At 35.7% G+C, this 21,294-nt stretch overlaps 3 protein-coding genes and 2 long non-coding RNA genes across 6 annotated transcripts; all 5 read left to right on the plus strand.

Moving 5' to 3' along the window:
• Positions 1-2,343: 2,343 nt before the first annotated feature.
• Positions 2,344-4,490, plus strand: LOC147551702 (UPF0496 protein At4g34320-like). 2 transcript variants are annotated; one of them, XM_086671930.1, is made up of 3 exons: positions 2,344-2,696; positions 2,925-3,037; positions 3,223-4,490. In XM_086671930.1, exon 3 carries the CDS (start codon positions 3,225-3,227, stop codon positions 4,347-4,349), a length of 1,125 nt encoding a protein of 374 aa, XP_086528056.1. In that variant the 5' UTR covers positions 2,344-2,696; positions 2,925-3,037; positions 3,223-3,224; the 3' UTR covers positions 4,350-4,490. The 2 variants fall into 2 exon arrangements, with proteins under 2 accessions (XP_086528056.1, XP_086528055.1); XM_086671929.1 differs by lacking the exon at positions 2,925-3,037.
• Positions 4,491-7,039: 2,549 nt separating this feature from the next.
• LOC147551703 (uncharacterized) lies at positions 7,040-9,592 on the plus strand. Its single transcript, XR_015238061.1, has 3 exons — positions 7,040-7,172; positions 7,936-7,984; positions 8,927-9,592. It is a non-coding gene; the product is annotated as an uncharacterized LOC147551703 (long non-coding RNA).
• Positions 9,593-13,762: 4,170 nt separating this feature from the next.
• On the plus strand, positions 13,763-14,757 carry LOC147551704 (uncharacterized). The gene is made up of 5 exons (XR_015238060.1): positions 13,763-13,813; positions 13,912-13,962; positions 14,045-14,110; positions 14,203-14,331; positions 14,420-14,757. It is a non-coding gene; the product is annotated as an uncharacterized LOC147551704 (long non-coding RNA).
• A 2,591-nt stretch (positions 14,758-17,348) lies between these two features.
• Positions 17,349-18,661, plus strand: LOC147551705 (uncharacterized). The gene is made up of 2 exons (XM_086668591.1): positions 17,349-18,566; positions 18,656-18,661. The coding sequence occupies exons 1-2, from the start codon at positions 17,349-17,351 to the stop codon at positions 18,659-18,661; spliced, it is 1,224 nt and encodes a 407-aa protein (XP_086524717.1).
• On the plus strand, positions 18,563-20,165 carry LOC147551706 (uncharacterized). The gene is made up of 4 exons (XM_086670425.1): positions 18,563-18,719; positions 18,817-19,587; positions 19,674-19,751; positions 19,836-20,165. Exons 1-2 carry the CDS (start codon positions 18,663-18,665, stop codon positions 19,579-19,581), a joined length of 822 nt encoding a protein of 273 aa, XP_086526551.1. The 5' UTR covers positions 18,563-18,662; the 3' UTR covers positions 19,582-19,587; positions 19,674-19,751; positions 19,836-20,165.
• The last annotated feature ends 1,129 nt before the right edge of the window (positions 20,166-21,294 follow it).

Genomic DNA, 21,294 nt, shown 5'->3' on the forward strand with positions numbered 1-21,294 from the left:
ACTCTCGTAGTTAATTTCCACTTAAAAGAAAAAAAATCCTTGGAGATAAGCTTGCGAGGTGTGTTTTAGCCATTGAGGATTTTAGGATAATTTGAAGAGGTATTATCTTAACTCTTTGAGATAAGTTTGGAAAGTGTAATCTTAGCAATTAAGAGCGTTTAGAAATAAGTTTGACAGATATAATCTCAACCCTTAGAGATAAATTTGGGAGATGTAATATTAGTCATTGGAGAGAAGAATATATTCTAAGAAAAATAGTCTCCTCTACTATTATATAGATTCTAGTTGCATTCATTTCTTACTTGATTATCGAGTAGTGTAATGGTAATTCAAGTATTATGGATTAAAGTGTGTTCTCGCTACAACTGAATAATGGTGGGAAATAGACATGGCGGGTAGTCCAAGGTCACTTGCTCTTCCGGTCCGAGCCGAACAGAATTTTTTTTCAATTTGTCTGTTCGAACATCCGGACAAATCGGGCAGGCACTTGACAAAGTTTGGTTGTGTGTAGCTCGTCCGAACCCACCTCAATTATCGGGCATTCTAGGTATTGGACCGATCGGACTCGGACACAATGCTTATTTATTTTTTTGTTTGGGTGTCCAAAAAATAAAAGACACTCACTTCAGATTTCACCCAAGCAAAGCCCTTAAACGCAACCCAAACAAGAGTGTTCTATCCCTCAACTCTTTAAAAGAAATACCAATCACTTTTTTCTTTATCATCAGTGATGTGGGATTAAAATGTGGAGACCAAAACTTATTTTGTAATGATAACATAATCCGACATTGTAAACTCTTTGAGATGAAAGAGATAGATAGCTTTATAAATAAGAAATGTACTCTTTTCATGCACATAAGTGTAAGTGTGTAGCCTAAATGCTAACTATATTAATTGATTATAACTATCTATATACGATTAAAATGTCGAAGTAAGTCGAAAATACCAATCGATCGGCCTTATGGACCGGACTCGAACAGATGGTCGGTTAAAGTCTTTTGTTCGTGCCCGTCCGACTAAACTTGGCGGTATGGACGGGTAGTGTATGTTTCGTACACCGGGTGCCCATAGACAAAATCAAGCTCGGGCAATTTGTGGGCGTATCCAGCTTCACGGGTCTTTTTCCCACCCCTACAACTTATTGGCATAACCCCTCTTTGCCACAAAAAAATAAGTAGGTTAAATCTTATTAGAAATGGTAAATATCTAGAAACCCGGCATAAACATGGTTGTCACTTGCAATAATCTTCTCTTTTTTTGGATGACTTCCAATATAGAAAGGAATCTCAAATCTACTTTCGTGGGGTGGTTAAATAACCTATATAAATCTTGTGTCATTAGTCTTTAGGGTAATTGGTAATTGAACTTACTCCCTCGTCACTAATTGATGATTGAGTTTACCCCCTCAATGGTAAATAATTAAGCTTACTCCCTTATAAGTATTTTTATTTTTGACAAAAATATGGAGGTTGTGTTTGTCGTACATGAAATGATTGTAAATACCAAGAGCAATTATTCTTCGATACGATTCATAATAGTTATTCCACCTTACTTTATAATTTGATTTAGTCGGTAATATGATTAGTAAAGATTGATTTTATTCGTGTATTATTTAATTGAGCTTAGTCCCTTATATTTATTATTTTTGACAAAAATATAAAGGTTGTGTTTGCCGTACATGAAATGATTGCAAACATCAAGAATAATTACTCTTTGATATGATTCATAATAGTTATTTCACCTTACTTTATAGTTTGATTTAGTCGGGAATATGATTAGTAAAGATTGATTTTGTTCGAATATTATTTAATTTATGATTTTGTTATCACATGTCAAACACGTCCTTAGTAGTTTTGACAAAAATTCTAAATTCAAAGGTATAAGTTCAATTACCAATTACTGAAGAAGGTAAACTCAATTACTAATTAGTGTTGACTAGGGTGTAAGCTCAAATAACCCTACTTTTTATCCGTTTCGTAGTTGTGTTGTATTTGCATCTTGTGCTCTTGGTAATTCTTTTTAGACAAAAACTCCAAACTGACTCATCACGTAATAGAAGTGGTTATTTTCTTACAACGATGTTAAACGACCTAAAAAATAGGTCAACCACATAACGAAAACTACGTCGTCAGCTCCCATTGGACGGGTCGTTTTTCTTTAAAACACAATCCGTCCGATGGGGGTCAACCACGCGCGATTTTGAGCTTGCAATCAGCCTATTTTCTTGGCCCATTTAGCATTTTTTATTTTCTTAACATATAGTATCTATCTTTTTTTTTTTTTTGTTGAACCTATAGTATCTATCTAGTAAGGATACAAAGTTAGACTCATCCTAATTCTCATATGAAAAGTAAAGAGGTAAAGTAGACTAGGGTTGGTTACACTTCTCTTCTTTAGCTAAAATTTGGTAACGGATGCTTTGCGCGTCAAAAATGTGAAGAATTGAAGATAACGACGTTACTTCCCGCGTTTTTCATTCCATCTTTCTCTCTCTCATCTTTCTCATGCGTGCAAGCCACTGTCACTTTTCTTCAGATAATCATCACCATTAATTTTCCTTTTTAACCATTCACAAACAAAACCCTCTTCTTTATTTCTTCTTATTTACAACATTGCTTCATCAATTTCTCTCATTTAGAGTTCTCATTTTAGTAACTAAACACTTCATTTACAGGATTTGGGATCTGAGTTTTCAGGTAAATTAGCTATTCAAGTATTTGTATTTCTTTGATCTAGTATGATATTCTAGGTTTTCAGCTAGAAAAATTTGTGAGTTTTTGTTTATTACTGGTAATGAGCAAATCTTGTTTTAAAATTTCATGATTTAGTGTCATAGTTAGTAACCAAATGGTGTAAAGGAGTTCATCTCAACTATGAAAAAATTTCAGCACTTTCTCATGATATTTTGGTGTCTGAATTTGCAGAAGTGGAAGAGGAATTGGGCAAAAAGACATTTTGTTTAGTCAATTTAGGGTTAATCAGTTATACTAACATATGCAATTGTAAACTATCAACTTGGTTTCAGTTGAAGCTTTAGGTAATACCAGATATGGTATTTGATTTCTTCACCCAAATTTCGAAACCTTTCCTTTTTCGTTTTGATATCGGTTACTTAACCCCTCATCTTTGCTTGTGGTGTATGAGTTATCTAGGTTATTAGCTAGAAACAAGTTAAAGGTTTTAATAATTTTGATCGCTCTTTCATTGAATGTGATTTTGCAGAAATGGGGGGACAATTGAGCAAAAAGACTAGTGAATCTTCTCCTGTTATACAAATACATAAGGAAATGGAATATCGGGCGGGTCTAAGTTCATATGAAGCGGCTTGCAAACTCGATCCAGATTTACAATCTTTTGATGCGGCATTACAGCATCGGACGAGTCAAGTCATCAATACTCTAGCAGTTGGTGTAGAGGTTCGAGCTTTATCTCTAGACTCATTACGAGAAGTTACTGGTTGTTTATTAGAAATGAACGAAGAAGTCGTTAAAATTATCTTAGATTGTAAACAAGATATTTGGAATAATCAAGAACTCTTTGAACTAGTCGAAGAGTACTTCGAAAACAGCTTACAAACCCTAGATTTCTGCACTGCTCTTGAAAAATGCTTAAAGAAAGCTCGCGACAGTCAATTGTTCGTCCATGTAGCACTCCAACAATTCGAAGCAGAAGATGGGGTTGGAAAAAATAAGTATTTGAGAACAATAGAAGAGTTAAAGAATTTTAAGGCGGCTGGAGAACCATTTACCGAAGAATTCTTTTCGATCTTGAAATCTGTTTATAAGCATCAAGTTACTATGTTAGAAAAGTTGCATGGTCAAAAGAGCAAACTTGATAAGAAGCTAAAATCAGTCAAGGCATGGAGGAAAGTCTCCAGTATTATCTTTGCTTCGACATTTGCTGCCGTTTTGATATGTTCGGTTGTGGCGGCAGCTATGGCTGCACCGCCAGTTGCAGCGGCTTTAGCAGCTGCAACTTCAATTCCACTAGGATCAATGGGAAAATGGTTTGATTCTCTTTGGAAGAAATACGAAGATGCACTAAAAGGTCAAAAAGAAGTAATAAGTTCAATGCAAGTAGGCACTTATGTTGCAATAAAAGACTTGGATAATATACGGGTTCTTGTTGATCGATTAGAAGAAGAAATCAAATCTCTATTACAAAATGCTGATTTCGCACTACGAGAAGAAGAAGCAGTGAAAATTGGGATGGAAGAGATCAAGAAAAAGCTTGGGGTGTTTATGAAGAGTATAGAGGATTTGGGCGAGAATGCCGATAGATGCAGTAGAGATATAAGACGAGCGAGAACAGTAGTCTTACAGAGGATTATCAAACATCCAAACAACTGAAGTTGCTTCTGGTATCATTTACTAATCACTGTTTTATCGGATACTAACTTCTCTCATAATCGGGCTTTATTTTACGTTGAGAAACATTGCTTACTTCGTCTCTAGGATATCATACTAATGAAGTTATTCAGTATTTTTTCAGTTTCAGTAGTATTTTCTGCTTCGTACGTTCATAGATTTTAGGATATCTTTATGGTCCATTAAGATGCAAGCTAGCACAACAGGAAGGAACCAAGAGAACTAATCGACTTAAAGATCCCTTGGAATTGTTGTAGTTGTCAAAACCTGAATATAAGTTGGCGATATCCGTGGTTTTTGTGTTCTTTTTATTGTTTTAATCTAACTCGTCTGAATATGACTCGGCCCTAGGATGTTTCGTGAAAGAAATTGAAATGCTATTATGTTTATTTTAAACTTGATTCGTTTAAAATACTAATTACTGGAAACTCGAAACAACCACAACATGAGAGACATCTCTTAACTATTCAGGCTAGGGTTCTACTGGGTGCTATAACATATGCCCTCTCTATTGGGGAGACTATGATTCAAATTTTACTCTTTCAAGAAGAAGAGAGATGTGAAGGACAAGGGTTCTTCAAGCTAACATTAGCTTCTTAATCATAACTTGAGGCTAATCGAGTTAGTTACAAAAGTTAGTTAGCTGTTCAGTTGATATGACAACTCTCTCTCGCTCTCTCTATTCAAAAGTTTTACAGAAGGCAGCAGATAACTCTTTCAAACAACTTGATTGTCCCTGATTTTAGAGAGGCATACCAAGATCTTGTCGCTCCTCTTCAGTATGGTGAGGAAACCCGACACATAGTGGACTCGTCAGTGGTCGATAGGCTCATGATCGGGAAATATCATGTATGAACACTTCTAGATCAGTAGAGCTGTCATATGTTTCTAGAACCGGGCATCTGAAATCTCAGGGTTTCTCAGTGTTCATCATCTCAATACTAAAAGATGAATGCATCAATTTTCCTAATGGGGGAACCTCCTTTTCGGCCACTTTCTTTTTTCATACCTGCTAGAGTGCTAGCTGATTAACCATCAAGGAGCTGAAAGTCAGCCCTTCTTGCTCTTCAGGCTTTGCCTCCCAAGTAGAGGGTGGGGGAGCTCTGCGAGACTGCGACCCCTATTCGCATTTCTTCCAGAGCATCTTCATTTCATTATGCCTTTCTTCCAGAGCATCTTCATTTCATTATGCCTTTCTTCCTGCCTTTTCTTTTTCGTCGTCTCTTCTTTTTCTTTTCTTCGTGTCTTCTCTATGACCTCCAAGTCACCGCCAACAGTGATGAACGGGGTAACTTGAGGGGTTGGTGTGCCAAATAGATTTCTTACAATAAACCAAAAATGTTCCTTTCTTATCTCAGTCCCCCTCTGCCTTTTCATCCGGTCGACGTAGCCAGACCCGAGGGCTCAAATGTGTTGGGGGTTGCTGAAGTGACGTACCCCCTCATGTAGGGCCAAAGTGATGATGGCTTTTCGGGATTGAATTTTTCGAGCTACTATTACATTGCGCCGCCAGTGAGGAGATCGAGAAGTACCTCTAGAATCACTCTTACGCTCAAGTCAGTTCAGTGTTATAGGTTGAAGGTCAAAATATGGAAGGGTAAAGATCAAAGCCCTTTTCAGGATATGCACGAAAAAAGATCTGCTTAGCCAAAAACTGCAAATTACCATTGTTTCTGCATAATTCTATTTCGAGTCTAACGCAGTTTCTTGCAGCAAAGGCATGATAACATCATGTTGATGATTTGCAAGAAATTTTTGTACCTAACTTAATCTGCACTCGACCCATACCTATAAATTATTAGCTATAATGTTAAGCATAGGCTGCCCTAATCAGCTTGTTAGGGACTAATTTCTGTCGAATTAGGTGGTTTACCTAAGCTAAAACATATTGGTGCTTTTCATAGTTAATTAGAAAGTTATCGTCATTGTCCAAATATAAATCCACTGATATTGAAGTGATAACTTATTTTTTTGACGGTAGAGAAATCAGTTTAGTAGAGCAAAAACTTTCCACCTCACTTAAATTAATATCATTAAATCTTTCTCTTTCTTTGTATGGGTGTGAATTTTTCATCAAGTGGAAACTACAAAATACCTTAATCCTAGAGGGAGAACATTGTAAAAATAAAGCAGGATATTGTTTAGGATTGATTCCTTTTTCATGTGTAAGAGGAATAGAAACCCTTTTCCCATACGTATACAAAAGAATATCATTAAATTCCACTTGTAATTGAGACTGACCAACATATCCTATCTTGTTTTATGTACTTGCTTAATCTTAATCTAAAGTACAATATTTTATAATGATAAGCAGCGATAGACTGACACCAATGTCAATATGTCATCTCTCATTAGGCATGGATTCCAAAGGTTTTAGCTTACTCAACTAGCTAAACATAATAATACTTCTGTGGACATAAATCAATTCATTATTTCATTTGGAATAGAAATCTTTTCGAAAGAAAAAAGAATCATTCAGCTCTAATTCTTTTATTATAAGCCGGTGGAAGAAACAATGGTGGGGACATCTATATCTATATAATAAAAGAGGAGGGTATCTTTTTAGAATATACCCTCCTCACTTAGTGGCTAGGATTTATCCTTACAAAGTGTCTTGGACGGTTCAGATTAAGTTTAATAGATGCTTTTCTTTTCAACCTTCCCCATCCCAAACACTCATTCCCGCCCAAACACACTCTCTCTCATCTTCACGGTCTCTCACTCCCTCATCTTTCTGGCAGAGAAATTGTGGGGTTCAACCTCTCCTTCTCTCAACTTCTTGGTTGGTATCTCTTCTGGAAGAAGGTATCTCTTTATCTCTCCCTCTCTCTCTATATAGATTTTTCAGTCTCAATCTAGGGTTTTTGTTTTGGTGGCTCAGTTTACAGACCATTCAAATGAAAGGGGAAGCAATATTTTGCCATATGCTTTTCTTCTCCAAAGTTTTCTCTCAATCATGATGTAACTACTTCTTTGTACCAACTTATTTCACTGAAATCACCTTGGTTTGTAGTAGGAGTTTGGGTTTTTTTTTGGTAATTAGGTTTCTTCAAAACTAATTAAGTTTCTTTGGTTAACATCATTCATGGGTTCTAAATTTTGCTGTAGTAGGAGTTTGGGTTTTTTTTGGTAATTAGGTTTCTTCAAAACTAATTAGGTTTCTTTGGTTAACATCATTCATGGGTTCTAAATTTTGCTGTAATTTGGTTTCAATCATGAATTATCTATCTCTTTGGGTTCAATCATGATGTATCTATCTCTTTGTACCAACTTACTTCACTGAAATCACCTTGGTTTGTAGTAGGAGTTTGGGGTTTTTTTTTTGTAATCACCTTGGTTTGTAGTAAGAGTTTGGGGGGTTTTTTTTTTGTTGTAATTAGGTTTCTTCAAAACTAATTAGGTTTCTTTGGTTAGCATCATTTTGGATTTTCATAGTTTGGTGATATTGCTCTCTAGAGTTCTAAATTTTGCTGTAAAATTTCGGTTAGGTTTGAACTTCCCTTTTGTTGTAATTCGGGTTCAAACTTTTCTTGAATAAAAAATAACTTTGTTGTGCTTTCATTTTCAGGTGAATCAAGGTTAGGTTTGAACTTTCATTTGATCCATTCTATGTTAAGGTGAGCTTTCATTTGATGCATTCCTCATTTAGTTTAAATTAAATCTCAGTTCAAGTACCTCCTTCTATTTAGAGTTCAAATACCTCCTTTTATTTAGAGTTCAAGTACCTCCTTGAGCTATTCCAAAACTCAGATTATGTATCATAGTTTGGCTCCTACTACTTATACGTTTCCTTTATTTACATCTTTCTTCTTAGTAATACTGTTTTATCTTCGGATTGCATTGTGATTAAAATTTGCAGAAGTGGGTGTAACCATTAAAGCTTCCTCATTGATTCATCTTCTTTGAGTGTAACCATTAAAGCATTCTACTTTAAACCTTAGCACAACGCGACTCTTTTTTTTACTTTTGTTGTCAATTTACAATGTTCTCCAAAAAAGAAAAATGCACATCCTTGGCCTTTAAAAACCGAAATCTACTATAGATCCTCACTTGAAAGTGGGAGAAAAAATGCGGCCGAAAAGTTGACGATTTCAGAGTCAAATCATAACGGCATCGAAAGCAAAGTTCGCCCTCATTATTTGAATCTGATTTTGTTTCTTAAATAACACTTGAAAATCATTGAGTAGTTTTTAGAGTCAAATCATGTTACTTGAATTTAGTTTGTAAGAATACATTATTTGAATCTGATTTTGTACGATTCATAACAAAATCCAGCAAACTCTCTAGACTTTTTGTAAAGCATTTGAGTAGTTTTTAGATTCATATAAACTGTATGTGACATTGAATTAGAAGAAAATGTGACATCTCTATGAGAAGAAAAAAAAATGCTTCGCTAAATGTTTAGAAGAAAAAAATGCTTAATGAGCATCTCTGTGAGAAGATGAATCAATAAGGATATTAGTATCTCATCAATCCTCTCATAAGAAAAACTTCATATTCTTGAATACTTTGTCTATTAAAGTTCGCTCCAACTTCGTCGTTTATTGCAATTGTCGCAGGTATCTCTCTTTCTTGATGTAGGTATTTCAAGGTAGTAGTTCCAGGTAATTTTGGCTAATTTTTTTTTTGAAGTTGTTTGTGTTAAGTTGAATTGTTTTGTTAGTTTTCATAATTGTTTGTGTTAAATTAAATTCTTAAGGTTAAATATGAGTTTCACAGTATATAGTTTTTAGGTTATATTTTGATCATATTTAGGTTATATTTTGATCATTGTTCTTATTTGATTTTATTTGGCAGCTCCTCTCTCTAGAACTTATTGTTCGAATACCCAAACCCCATTCATAACAGTGTTCTTATCGTTATTTGGATCCAACTTTGGAAGAACAGTAGTTGAGTTTCTAGGTCAAGTTCCATTATTAAAATTGCCCAAGTTGTCAAATTCAAACATTATAATAAGTAGTATCGCCATGGCTTCTATTAGTAACTTCTATTAGAATAAGTAGTATCGCCAATGCTCTATTAGAAAATACTGTTCCATTATAATAAGTAGTATCGCCAGTGCTCTAGATGTGATTATGTATTGTTTATCCATTTCTTTCAGTAATTTCTATTAGAACTTCCAATACCGGAACCATATCTTCGAGCTTTAACATCGACATATACGTACTTCTTGACGCTTATATCATCAGTTGACGGAAGGTATTTGATGATTTTGATGTTCTGATGTAGAAACGCAGCGGAATTAAAGATATGAAATAACTAAATAAGAACAATGAAATTAAAGATCAAATAACACTAAATAATAAACTTTATTAAAACTTCAATGGGGTTTTTCTCTCAAATCTGAAAATAATAGACAAACTAGATATCCCTCTTATAGGGTTTTGGACTTTCCTAGATAGACTTGAATTAGAATTCCTAAATAATTAAATACTGCAACTTGCCTAAATAACTGGACTAACTCTGGACCTTTCCAATTATTGGAAATATTAAAATAGCATAATTCCTAAACCAAAATTAATTAATAAACATACTAAAATAAGAACTTTCTAAGTCTTCTCTCCTTGGCCGGTTGGACCATGACCGGGTCCGGTCATGGAATTAGTCTCCATGCCGGGTGCCCCTGCATCAGCATCCTCTTCCCTCAAGAGGTTCGTCCCGAACCGTTTGTGAAGAGAATGTAATTCCTCCGATCCATCTTCAATTGGTAATAATGTCACAATCTTCTTCTTCCATGGAAATTCATAAACATTCGAACGACCACGGTAAGTGGCATCAACATCAGATTTCCATGGTCGTCCTAATATGATGTGGCATAAATCCATATCTGTAACATCACAATTAACTGTAGACACATAAGAAGAACCAATAGAAAGATTAATAGAACACATATGATCAACTCTTGTAGTAGTACCGGACTGAATCCAAGCTGTTTTATATGGTGTTGATTTAATCACTGTAGGAATACCCAAGAAATTGACTAGTTTAGTAGAAATCAAATTCTCTACACAACCATTGTCAATCACAATAGTACAAACTTTATTCAGTACTGTTCCCCATGTAACGAACAAATTCTTTCGTTGAGATAAATTCCTCTTGAAAGGTGTGAAAAGAACTCGTCGAGTGAGTAACATAACCCTATCACCATTGTCGGGAATAGTGTTAATTCGTTCAAATTGATCCTCATCTGTATCCGAATCAGCTTTCTTTTCTACCAAATTAGCTTTACCGCGAGAGGGGCAAACATTAGAATAGTGGCCTGTTTCAAAACAACGATAACACTTAAATGGTGGAGGCTTTTTATAAGGATTTTATGTTAGTGATTTAGTACCGTCTTCCGCCTGCTTTGATTGATCTAATTCATCTGGTAGAGTTCTGACTGTTTGATTTCTCGTACTATGTCCTCGAAAAATTGAACGTGAATCAGATTCAAAAGACCGAGCTACACTAATACATTCAGAAACCGAATTAAAAGCTCTCAAATTAACCAAATCTTTAATATCATTACAAAGTCCGTCCTTGAATTTTTCTACTTTCATTGACTCTGAATCTGGGAGATTAAGTCTAGTAATAAGTCTTTGGAATTCCGAAGCATATTCCTCAACGGAACGTCTTCCTTGGCGGCAACGTAAATAATCAACACATAGTTGGTTCTCATAATCCGGAGGGAGAAAACGGGAGAACATTAATGGTTTCAATTCTAACCATGAAGAAATAGGTGGAAGGTTTAATAAACGACGATTCTCAGATTCCTGTTTCCACCAAGTAAGAGCAGTTTTAGATAAATAACCAGTTACACAACGTACCTGTTCAGGGCCTTCAACTTGCATAACATCAAAAAATATCTCGAGTCTAGAGACGTAATCCAAGAAATCTTCAATATTAATCGAACCATCATATGAAGGTACCTCCATTCGAATACGGTATGATGAACTAGGATTTGGAGATTCGATGTCGGTGGGTGGAATGTAGTGATCACGTTCGGTTTGGTTGCTTTGTACTCCCAAAGTTTGTCGTTGTTGTATGTTGGTTGGACGGGTGAGAGTGGTAGTAAGGTCACGGTTTAGAGAATTGGTGGAGAGGTGGTCTCGGTTTCGGTTGACCGGGTGGTTTTGATGACGTTGGTTGGTAGTGTTGTCGGGTTGGAAAGGGAGGTTGTGGTGTGGTTCGGTTTCAAGGGGGCGACGGTGTTGTGAAGGTGGTGTGACCGGATCAAAAGGTGTGGTGGTTGATCATGTTTCGGTATGAGGGTTGTATTGGTAGTGATGTTGATGGTACGGTGGGTTGGTTTCGATTGGGTTTGTTGGGAATGATGGGTATCGGTTATACGGGTAAAGGGTACGTGGGTCTTGATGGGTCGTAACGGTTCCTAAAGGGCCAATTGGTTGGGTTAGGTTGGTGATGTTTCGGTTGTTGGTTTGTGGAGTGGTGAGGGTATTGTGATCGGCCGAGAGGTGGCTCTCGGGTGGTGGTCGGTGTGGTGTTGTCGTCGGCTCGGGGAAGGAGAATGATGGTGGTGTTGAAGAGTGGGTATAGGGGGGGTAGCTAGGTGTTGGAAAAAATGTGTTTGGTGAATAGGAGGTGGTGAAGGGTGGTGTTATAATCGGTGGAGGGTGGCTAATGGTGTGGCCGAAGAGTGGTGTCGTCGGTTCGGAGGAGAAACCTAGAGGGGGAAACCGAGTGGTTGTGGTGGTGGTGGTGCCCGTTAGTGGTGAGGGTTGATGTGTGATAGTGGTAGGAGGTGGAGTTTGGTTTTTACACATACCTTCAAGTTGTTTGGAGATGATGGTGATTGAGTCATTGAGTTGATCGAATCTTTTATCGATTTTGTCGAATTTTTCTGTTGTTTCCTTCTTGTACTCATTGAACCCTTCTTCCAATTTTCTTCCTGCAGATAGCCCTTCTTTAATGTTGTCCCATTCAGAAGAGAAAGTTGGTGATTTCTCCTTAGTTGGTGTAGTAGTAGTAGTATTAACCATGATGATAAAAGTGATGAAGAAAAAAAAAATTTATGGCTCTAGATACCACTTGATGTAGAAACGCAGCGGAATTAAAGATATGAAATAACTAAATAAGAACAATGAAATTAAAGATCAAATAACTCTAAATAATAAACTTTATTAAAACTTCAATGGGGTTTTTCTCTCAAATCTGAAAATAATAGACAAACTAGATATCCCTCTTATAGGGTTTTGGACTTTCCTAGATAGACTTGAATTAGAATTCCTAAATAATTAAATACTGCAACTTGCCTAAATAACTGGACTAACTCTGGACCTTTCCAATTATTGGAAATATTAAAATAGCATAATTCCTAAACCAAAATTAATTAATAAACATACTAAAATAAGAACTTTCTAAGTCTTCTCTCCTTGGCTGGTTGGACCATGACCGGGTCCGGTCATGGAATTAGTCTCCATGCCGGGTGCCCCTGCATCATGTTCCTTTGCAGAGTGAGCCATAGCTTTAACGTATCCTCTATTATGGGTTCTGCATTTCGAACATGTTTTCGCTTATGTTATGGAACAGAGCATTTTTTTGTCGAACTTCCAAATTTTAATCCAATTGAAAAGAATTTCAAGATTTTTCTTTAGAACAATCTCTCGGATAGATGAAGAATCTTGGTTTTCGATCTTTTTCTGTTTGTATCAACAATTTAGTCTAATTATTTGTCTCTTAATCTTTAACGTTGTCACTTCTCTCTCTCTCTCTCTCTCTACAGTTAGCTGATTCTTTTTCGTTTTTCTCTTTACAGTTTGGTGAATTTTTGTGTGTTAGGCGATCTCTCTCGCACAACCGGTAACTGTTCGACCCTCTCTCACACACGCACACAAAACCTCTTTCGCTCTCTCGAAATTGAATATTTGTTGCCTTATTGATGATGAATTTCACTAATTTGACTATGGATTTGATCTATGAATTTAATTCATGGGCACCTTCATGTTTGGCATTTAACAACTGTATTTTATTCTGGGAGAGAGTTGAATTTGAGTTTACATTGTTTTATTTGTCTTTTGTTTTTTTGCGGTTTGAGTTTCTGTCAATGTTGCTTTGAAACTTATAGTGAAAAACAGTGTGATTAACGAACTCCATTTAATCCTAAAATTGTTGCATAGTTGATTTGAAACTTTGCCTATAAATTAATGTCTGTGTATAAAGTTTTTTGTGGATTAAGAAGTTACATTAACATATAGAAGATCTTATTATTAATTAACATATAGAAGATCTTATTATTCTTTTGACAATAGATCTCTTAACATGGCTGAGAGACAAAGGAAGAGAAATTACTATGGTCTTTTTAAAGACTCGGAGCCAAATCTCTCAATATACGGACAGGTACAATATATGTTTTAGTATAATTGATTTTCACAATTTTGTTTGTTTGTTGGTACTAACAAATATATATTTTTTCTCTTAAATAGGTTGACTCCCACTTGGATGAAACGGTAATAGAGGTTTATAACAGTTGTAATTAACCAATCTCAATATCTTTAGGTACAATGCTACTATATATATATCACAATCTTATGAGAATTTTGTACAGATTCGATTGTTAACTACAAGGGGAGTGCAGGTCAAAATCCACAATACGGAGGTTTGGTATCTGAGCCATTTAATTTTTATTATATAGATTTTTATTTTCTATACTTAATATGGACATTTCATTATTTGAATAGCCGAGAAACATCACAGAAAATGCAACTTATATAGACAAAGGGAAGTCTGCGACGATAGCATCTGAGGTAAACTTTCAAGCATTTAAATTGATTCAGTTGTGAGCACAATATCAATTTTAATTATCATACTAAACGTGGAGGTTTCTTCCCTTAAATAGCCAACTATCTCCGTCGAGACGATCAACCTTTTACAAAAGAACAAAGAAAATATTGCACCTCAAGAATCATATGTAAAAGAAAAGACTAAAAACATAGACAAAGGAAAGGCTATAGCAATATCATCTGAGGTATATATATGGGTTAATGTTAATGGTTTCTTAGGTTGTTTTTGCTTCTATGAAGAGTTTCACTGATGTTTATTCTTTACTACGAAAGGTTTCCTTAAACATTGACACAAATGTCATATCAAAACGTACACTTGCTCAACGATTACGAAGGGAAAGGGAGAAATTGCAATGCATTCACAAAAAGTCTACAACGATAACACCTGAGGTAGACGATAAACATTTAAGTTGATTCAGTTGTGAGCACAACATACATTTTTGTCATCATACTAAATGTGGAGGTTTCTTTCCCTAAATAGCCAACTAACTCTGTCGAGACGAGAAACCTTTTAGAGAAAAACAAAAAAAATATTGCATCTTAAGAATCATATGTAAAAGAAAAAACTAAAAACTTAGACAAATGAAAGGCTATAACAATATCATCTGAGGTACATGTGTGACCATATGGGTTATATGTTTCACTTATTTACTTTTGTTAATGTTCATGGTTTCTTCCGTCGTTTTTGCCTCTATGAAGAATAATTAAATGTTTAATCTTTACCAATTTAGGTTTCCTTAAACATTGACACAAATGTCATATCAAAATATGCACTTGCCCAACGATTACGAAGGGAAAGGGAGAAATTGCAGCGGATTCACGGAATACAATTTACACCAATACACTTTCCCTTTATGACATCCACTGGAATAGATCTTCCACAAAGTGAGACGTATTCGGCAAACGACCCTCACCTGTGCATTCAAACTCAGGTACCCGCTGCTCAACTCGCTTTACCAAAGGCTACTACCCAAAGTAGACTTCCACATCTTGATTGTTTGGACATACATTCTGATCTTCAACCAAGGAACTTAGATTTCGACTTTGAAAGTGTCATAACAAGATCACTCACCCGTTCTGCTGTACATGATGTTCTTAATGAAGTGGATACAAGTTGCCAACATTCAATTTTTGAGCAAGGGGCATCTTCAACTACACATAACATTGTACGACCAGGTCCTACTGAAGTCAGTAATTTAAAAATGCTTCCAGTTGTGCATGTACATGAAGAACGTCATTTCTTGGGTCAAATGGATGTTTTGTGTCCCTTTTGCAAAGCGTTGCATTGGAAAGATGAAAAATTAACAAAATCGTCTAACATAAGACCTTTAATTGGGACATGTTGTTTGCAAGGAAAAATAAAATTACCTTTACTTATCGAACCTCCTGAAGCACTCAAAAACTTATACGACGGCAATGATGCATACTCAAAACACTTTAGAAAATTCATTAGAGAGTATAACGCATCAAACGCATTTACAAGTCTGGGGTCAACAATGGAGCCAAGGGTGTTAAATGGTAGGGGGCCAAAGTCATTCACTATACACGGTGAGCTACGACATCGTACAGGTTCTTTAATACCTGAGTTAGAAATGGAGGCTTCCTACGCCCAACTTTACATATTTAACCCAAATACTGCAATCGATTGTCGCAAACGTCGAGATCGACGTCTTGAAGTAGATGTTCTCAAAGTAATCCAAGATGTTTTGCTTCAAAATAACAAGTTTGTAAGAATATATCTTCGGGCCTATGAAATTTTAATGCAATCAAATGCATCCAAGGAAAACTTACCAGCCTACTTGCATTATAATTCGTCAACAGATAGACGTCGTTATAATTTGCCATCAACAGATGAAATTGCTGTCATCTTGCCAGGGGATGGTACTGAAAAAAGTGGAATGAGAGATATTGTTATCCACCTAAAAGGGGGCAATGGGTTGATGAAAATAAATGAATGTCATCCAGCTTATCTTCCATTACATTATGTTTTATTGTTCCCATATGGCGAGCTTGGATGGAATCCTACGTTAACTCAGTGGGATGTCATAAACAATAAATCATCAACAAGTCGATTAACTCAAATGCAGTGGTATAGTTACAGATGTTTCAATAGACCAACCGAGTATACAACAATTTTGAAGGGGGGGAAATTATTTCAAGAGTTTTTAGTAGATGCTTGGGCTGCGACAGAGCAAAATCGATTGACATATTATCGGCTAAACCAAGCCCAACTTCGTGCAGAACTTTACAAGGGTCTCACTGATATTGAGGAATCTGGATTGGAACCACATCAAGTTGGTCAACGTTTTATATTACCTTCTTCATTTACTGGTAGTCCAAGAATGATGTTTGAACTTTATCAGGATTCATTAGCCATCACACGTTATAACAAGCATCCTGATTTGTTCATCACAATGACTGCGAATCCTCATTGGCCAGAAATCACGTCAGCTCTGCTGCCTAATCAGACTTCCCTTGATAGGCCTGATTTAGTTGCACGTGTGTTCGAGTTAAAAAGAAGACATTTGATGAAGTTGATTAAAAAAATGGAATCTTAGGTCAAACAGTTGGCCATGTTTTTACCATTGAATTCCAAAAACGTGGGTTGCCTCATATGCATGCATTAATTTTCTTTCAACAATCCGACAAGGTACGTACTGTTGATCAAATTGATAGGTTGGTTTCAGCAGAATTTCCAGATCCTAAAGAAGATCCTCTACTTTTTGAAACTGTGAAGAGTTGTATGGTGCATGGGCCATGTGGTACTCGGGACAAACATGCTATTTGCATGGAAGACGGAAGGTGTACTAAAAGGTTTCCACGAGTGTTTACGGAGTCGACAACAGTAGACGTGGATGGTTATCCAATCTATCGTCGTCGCGATACTGATAAAGTGTATACCGTGAAAGGGCATCCTGTCGATAATAGAGATATTGTACCTTACAATGCTTACCTTTCCAAGTTGTTCAACTGTCATATTAACGTTGAAGTTTGTGCGGGTTTGCGTTGCGTAAAATATATCCATAAGTACATCTTTAAAGGATATGATCGTGCTACTTTTGTGTTGGGAAAAGTAGATGAGATTCAACAATATCTGGATGCACGATACATCGGACCACCAGAAGCAGCTTGGCGCATATTTGGCCACACTTTGCATGAGGAGAACCCAACAGTTGTGCGATTGGCAGTTCATTTACCAGGTATGCACCGTGTTCTTTTTAACCCTGATGATTCGAGGGAAACAATTTTAACAAGAGCAGAACAACAAACGTCAACTTTATTGGCCTTCTTTAAATGTTGTGTTTTAAATGAAGATGCACGTGCATTCACTTATCAAGAATTTCCAGAACACTTTGTCTGGAATAAACCACAACATTTATGGACTTCTAGAAAAAAAGGATTTGCAATCGGTAGAATGTATTTTGCGAGTCCAAATTGTGGTGAAAGGTTTTATTTGAGATTGTTGTTGACTATTATAAGAGGTCCTCAATCATTTGAATGTTTGCGTACAGTAAATGGTGTTTTATGTGAAACATTTAAATTAGCATGTATTGCTCGAGGCCTTTTAGAAGATAATGGCGAATGGGTACAATGTTTAAAGGAAGCTATAAAAATGAAAACTGGGCATCAATTAAGAAAATTGTTCGTTGTTATTCTCTTGCATTGTTTCCCTTCAAATCCGGATCATTTGTGGAATCAGTTTTCACTTAATATTTGTGATGACCTGGCGCACAAGTTGCGTACAGTATTTGGAATCACGACACCGTCCGAGAATCAAGTCACAGACTATGGTTTATATCTTATAAATAAACTACTTCAACAGTCTGGCAAAGATTTAACTCATTTCAAACCTATGCCTCTTTCAACTGAAAATTGGAATGATCAACCTGGGAATAGATTATTACTAGAGCACAGAATGATTCAACATGAATGTCAGACAGTAGATGTACAAGTTAACGTCGATCGTTTAAATGCTGAACAATCTTCTGCTTATAGGGTCATTTTAAATTCGGTCACCAACAATAAGGGAACCGTGTTTTTTTTAAGTGGAGGTGCTGGTACTGGAAAAACATTTTTATACAACACGATTGCAACCAAATGTCGTAGTATGGGTCATATTGTTATAACTGTTGCTTCATCTGGAATTGCTTCGTTGTTATTAGTGGGAGGTCGAACTGCACATTCAACATTTTGTATTCCCTTAGATATTTTAGATAATTCGATATGTGGGTTCCATAAGCAGTCTATCCATGCTGAGTTATTTAGGGAAACTAAGCTAATTATATGGGATGAAGTACCTATGCAACATAGATTTTGTGTGGAAGCAGTTGATCGAACACTTCAGGATATTTGTGATAACAAAAACCCATTTGGTGGTATTACTGTTGTTCTAGGCGGTGATTTTAGGCAAATCTTGCCTGTAATACCAAAAGGAGTTCGTGAACAAATAGTCGGCGCTTCACTAAAACGTTCACCACTTTGGTTGATTATTGTTGTCCTGACATTGAGTCTTAACATGAGGTTAGCTGATTCAGAGCCAGGAAATGTTGATTTTGCAAAATTCTTGGTTGAGGTACTCCCTTACTTCTTCCAACAAACAATTCATCATTTTAATAAATTATGTGTTATTACAAACCTTCAAATGGTTGACATAGTTATATTTTTTTTAGATTGGAACAAACCCGTGTGAAGTTGTTCAACTACCACTTATTCACAGGTGTAAGAATCTACCTGAGTTATTGTGTTCAACCTATCCTGGATTGAATATATTAGGTACATCATCTCCAAAGTACTTGACAGAGAGAGCTATTTTATCTCCCCGTAATGATGATGTAGACTTTATTAATTTGGAGGCGTTAAAAATATTTCCAGGAGAGGCTATTGTCTATTTAGCCGCTGCTAAATTAGTTGAAGAGGGGGAAGACAATAGGTTTGGAGGAGGTAATTATCCCAATGAGTATTTAAACTCTCTCGATCCTCCAGGATTACCTCCCTTCAAGCTTCAACTAAAAGTTGGTTGTCCAATAATGTTATTAAGAAATCTTGCTCCAAAAGATGGTCTTTGCAACGGAACTAGGTTGATTGTGGTTCGATGTGCTCCACGCATAATTGAAGCTCAAATTATTACCGGAGATAAATCTGGAGATTTAGTTTTCTTGCCTCGAATATCTCTTACAACATCTTCTGTAGACGTTCCTGTTCGAATGACAAGAAGACAATTTCCAATTCGATTGGCTTATGCAATGACAATTAACAAATCTCAAGGACAATCTGTTAAGTTTGTTGGAGTTGATCTGCGGAGTCCAGTTTTTAGCCATGGCCAACTATACGTAGCATTGTCAAGATGCACTGCTTCAAATAGATTACATGTTTTATTACCGGAAACCTCAGAAAACTCAACTACGAATATTGTGTACCCTGAGGTTTTATTATAGCTATAGGTAATCTTTCATGATATTTACTTCTTTTTTTCATTGTACCCAAATTCAACAAGTATTAACTATTTAACTTTCTTTTTCACTAATAGAGTTGGGATCAACAAGTACAAGACTTTGAGAGGCGAAATAAAAGATATATATGGGGAGAATGGAAGCATCGAAACACAGTAAGTGTATATTGCTTATAATTTTAAAGACCTTAAAATCTATCATTATGTCATCCTAACTATTGCAATGATATAACTTTTCAGATTGTTGTGCATGCTTCTCACTGGTCGTCACGGGTGCGTGTAGATACAATTACTTTCTTAAGAGTAATTCGAAGAGCTTACATGCCTATTTTGATTGAAAACTACTTTGGCTAAAGTCTTCCAACTCTATGTATTTTGTGATACTTTTTGTATAGAATAGATGATATCTGCAAATGAATGCACATTTCATATAGAAACTACAACACAATCATACTTTTGTAGAAAGGAACAAACTTTGATGATTGTTTTTGTAGTTTAAATATTTTTTGTTACCATCAACAACTATGTATGTGAAGTTTTATTATGTGAAAGGAAACTATTTTATTTTAATCTATTTATGACTCTAATCTAACTATTATGACAATCTATGATAATACATTTACATCATTAAGGTTTAGGATACATTGCAGCAGACACTTATTGCGCATCAAGCATAATTGAAACAAACATGTTTGCGTCAGGTTATTCCTAAATTTATATAGATTCCACTTTTGTTATTTTTTGTGAGTTAGCTATCGTGACCTTTGTATTCGTTCATGCTGTAGACATTGACGTCATTATGCGATTTGGAAGAAGTCAACCTTTAACTTCTCCGTGTTCCAAATCACACCAAAGGAACATTTTTAAGAGGTCGGTACTTTTCTTAGTCTAAAATTTGGTAATTTTACTAATTAGATATATTCTGAATTTATTTTATTATGTCCATAACTATTCAAATGGATATTGCTCAATCGTTCCTTTTAATTGGCAACAATGGTGTACCGTAAAGACGACATCTAATCAGGTTCTGAGCTCATTCTTTTATCTGTAAGTATTTTTACAAATGTCATTGATTTTTCTGTCATATTTAAATGTTTATGTAATTTTACTACTTCTGTTTACGTGTTGTACCAAATGAGTATTATTGTAGTGAGCATCCTTAGACTGGATCATCTATATTCCTACAAATTCGTATGTTATTGTGTCTTTATTAAAAGTATTAGTTTTTAGGACTATTTTCTCGCTACTTACATGGAACAAGTAGATGACAGTAACACTTGATTCTTTACCGGCTAAGATAGGTTATAGTTGTGTCAGAGTCGTACATCAACTCACTTTCTGGGTAATGATATGGTTACATGCTCTCATTGCAATATCATTACTTTACGTGTTGTTAAGATCTTTCACTATGATGGTTCTACATTGACAGTGTGATGTTATATGTTACTAATTTCTGTGATGTTATTCAGGTACCTTAAACGCGATATTTGGATGAACATGAGATATTTTTCTGAAGAAGACCTGCGACCTCTTTTAATAGTAAGTCCTTATTAGATTTACCTATCAGTGTAGTAAACTGTGAACTGATATGACGAATAAATACCGAAACATTCATTAAGCTGTAACTTATAATCATCCACAATGTACTTGGTCTATAATGCATATGAAAGAACTGTCTGTGCCCCACGGGCACGGGTTA

Source organism: Eschscholzia californica, unplaced genomic scaffold (genome assembly GCF_041429995.1).
Source record: "Eschscholzia californica isolate CP2 unplaced genomic scaffold, dmEscCali1.0.p SCAF_3, whole genome shotgun sequence".
Taxonomy (NCBI): domain Eukaryota; kingdom Viridiplantae; phylum Streptophyta; class Magnoliopsida; order Ranunculales; family Papaveraceae; genus Eschscholzia; species Eschscholzia californica.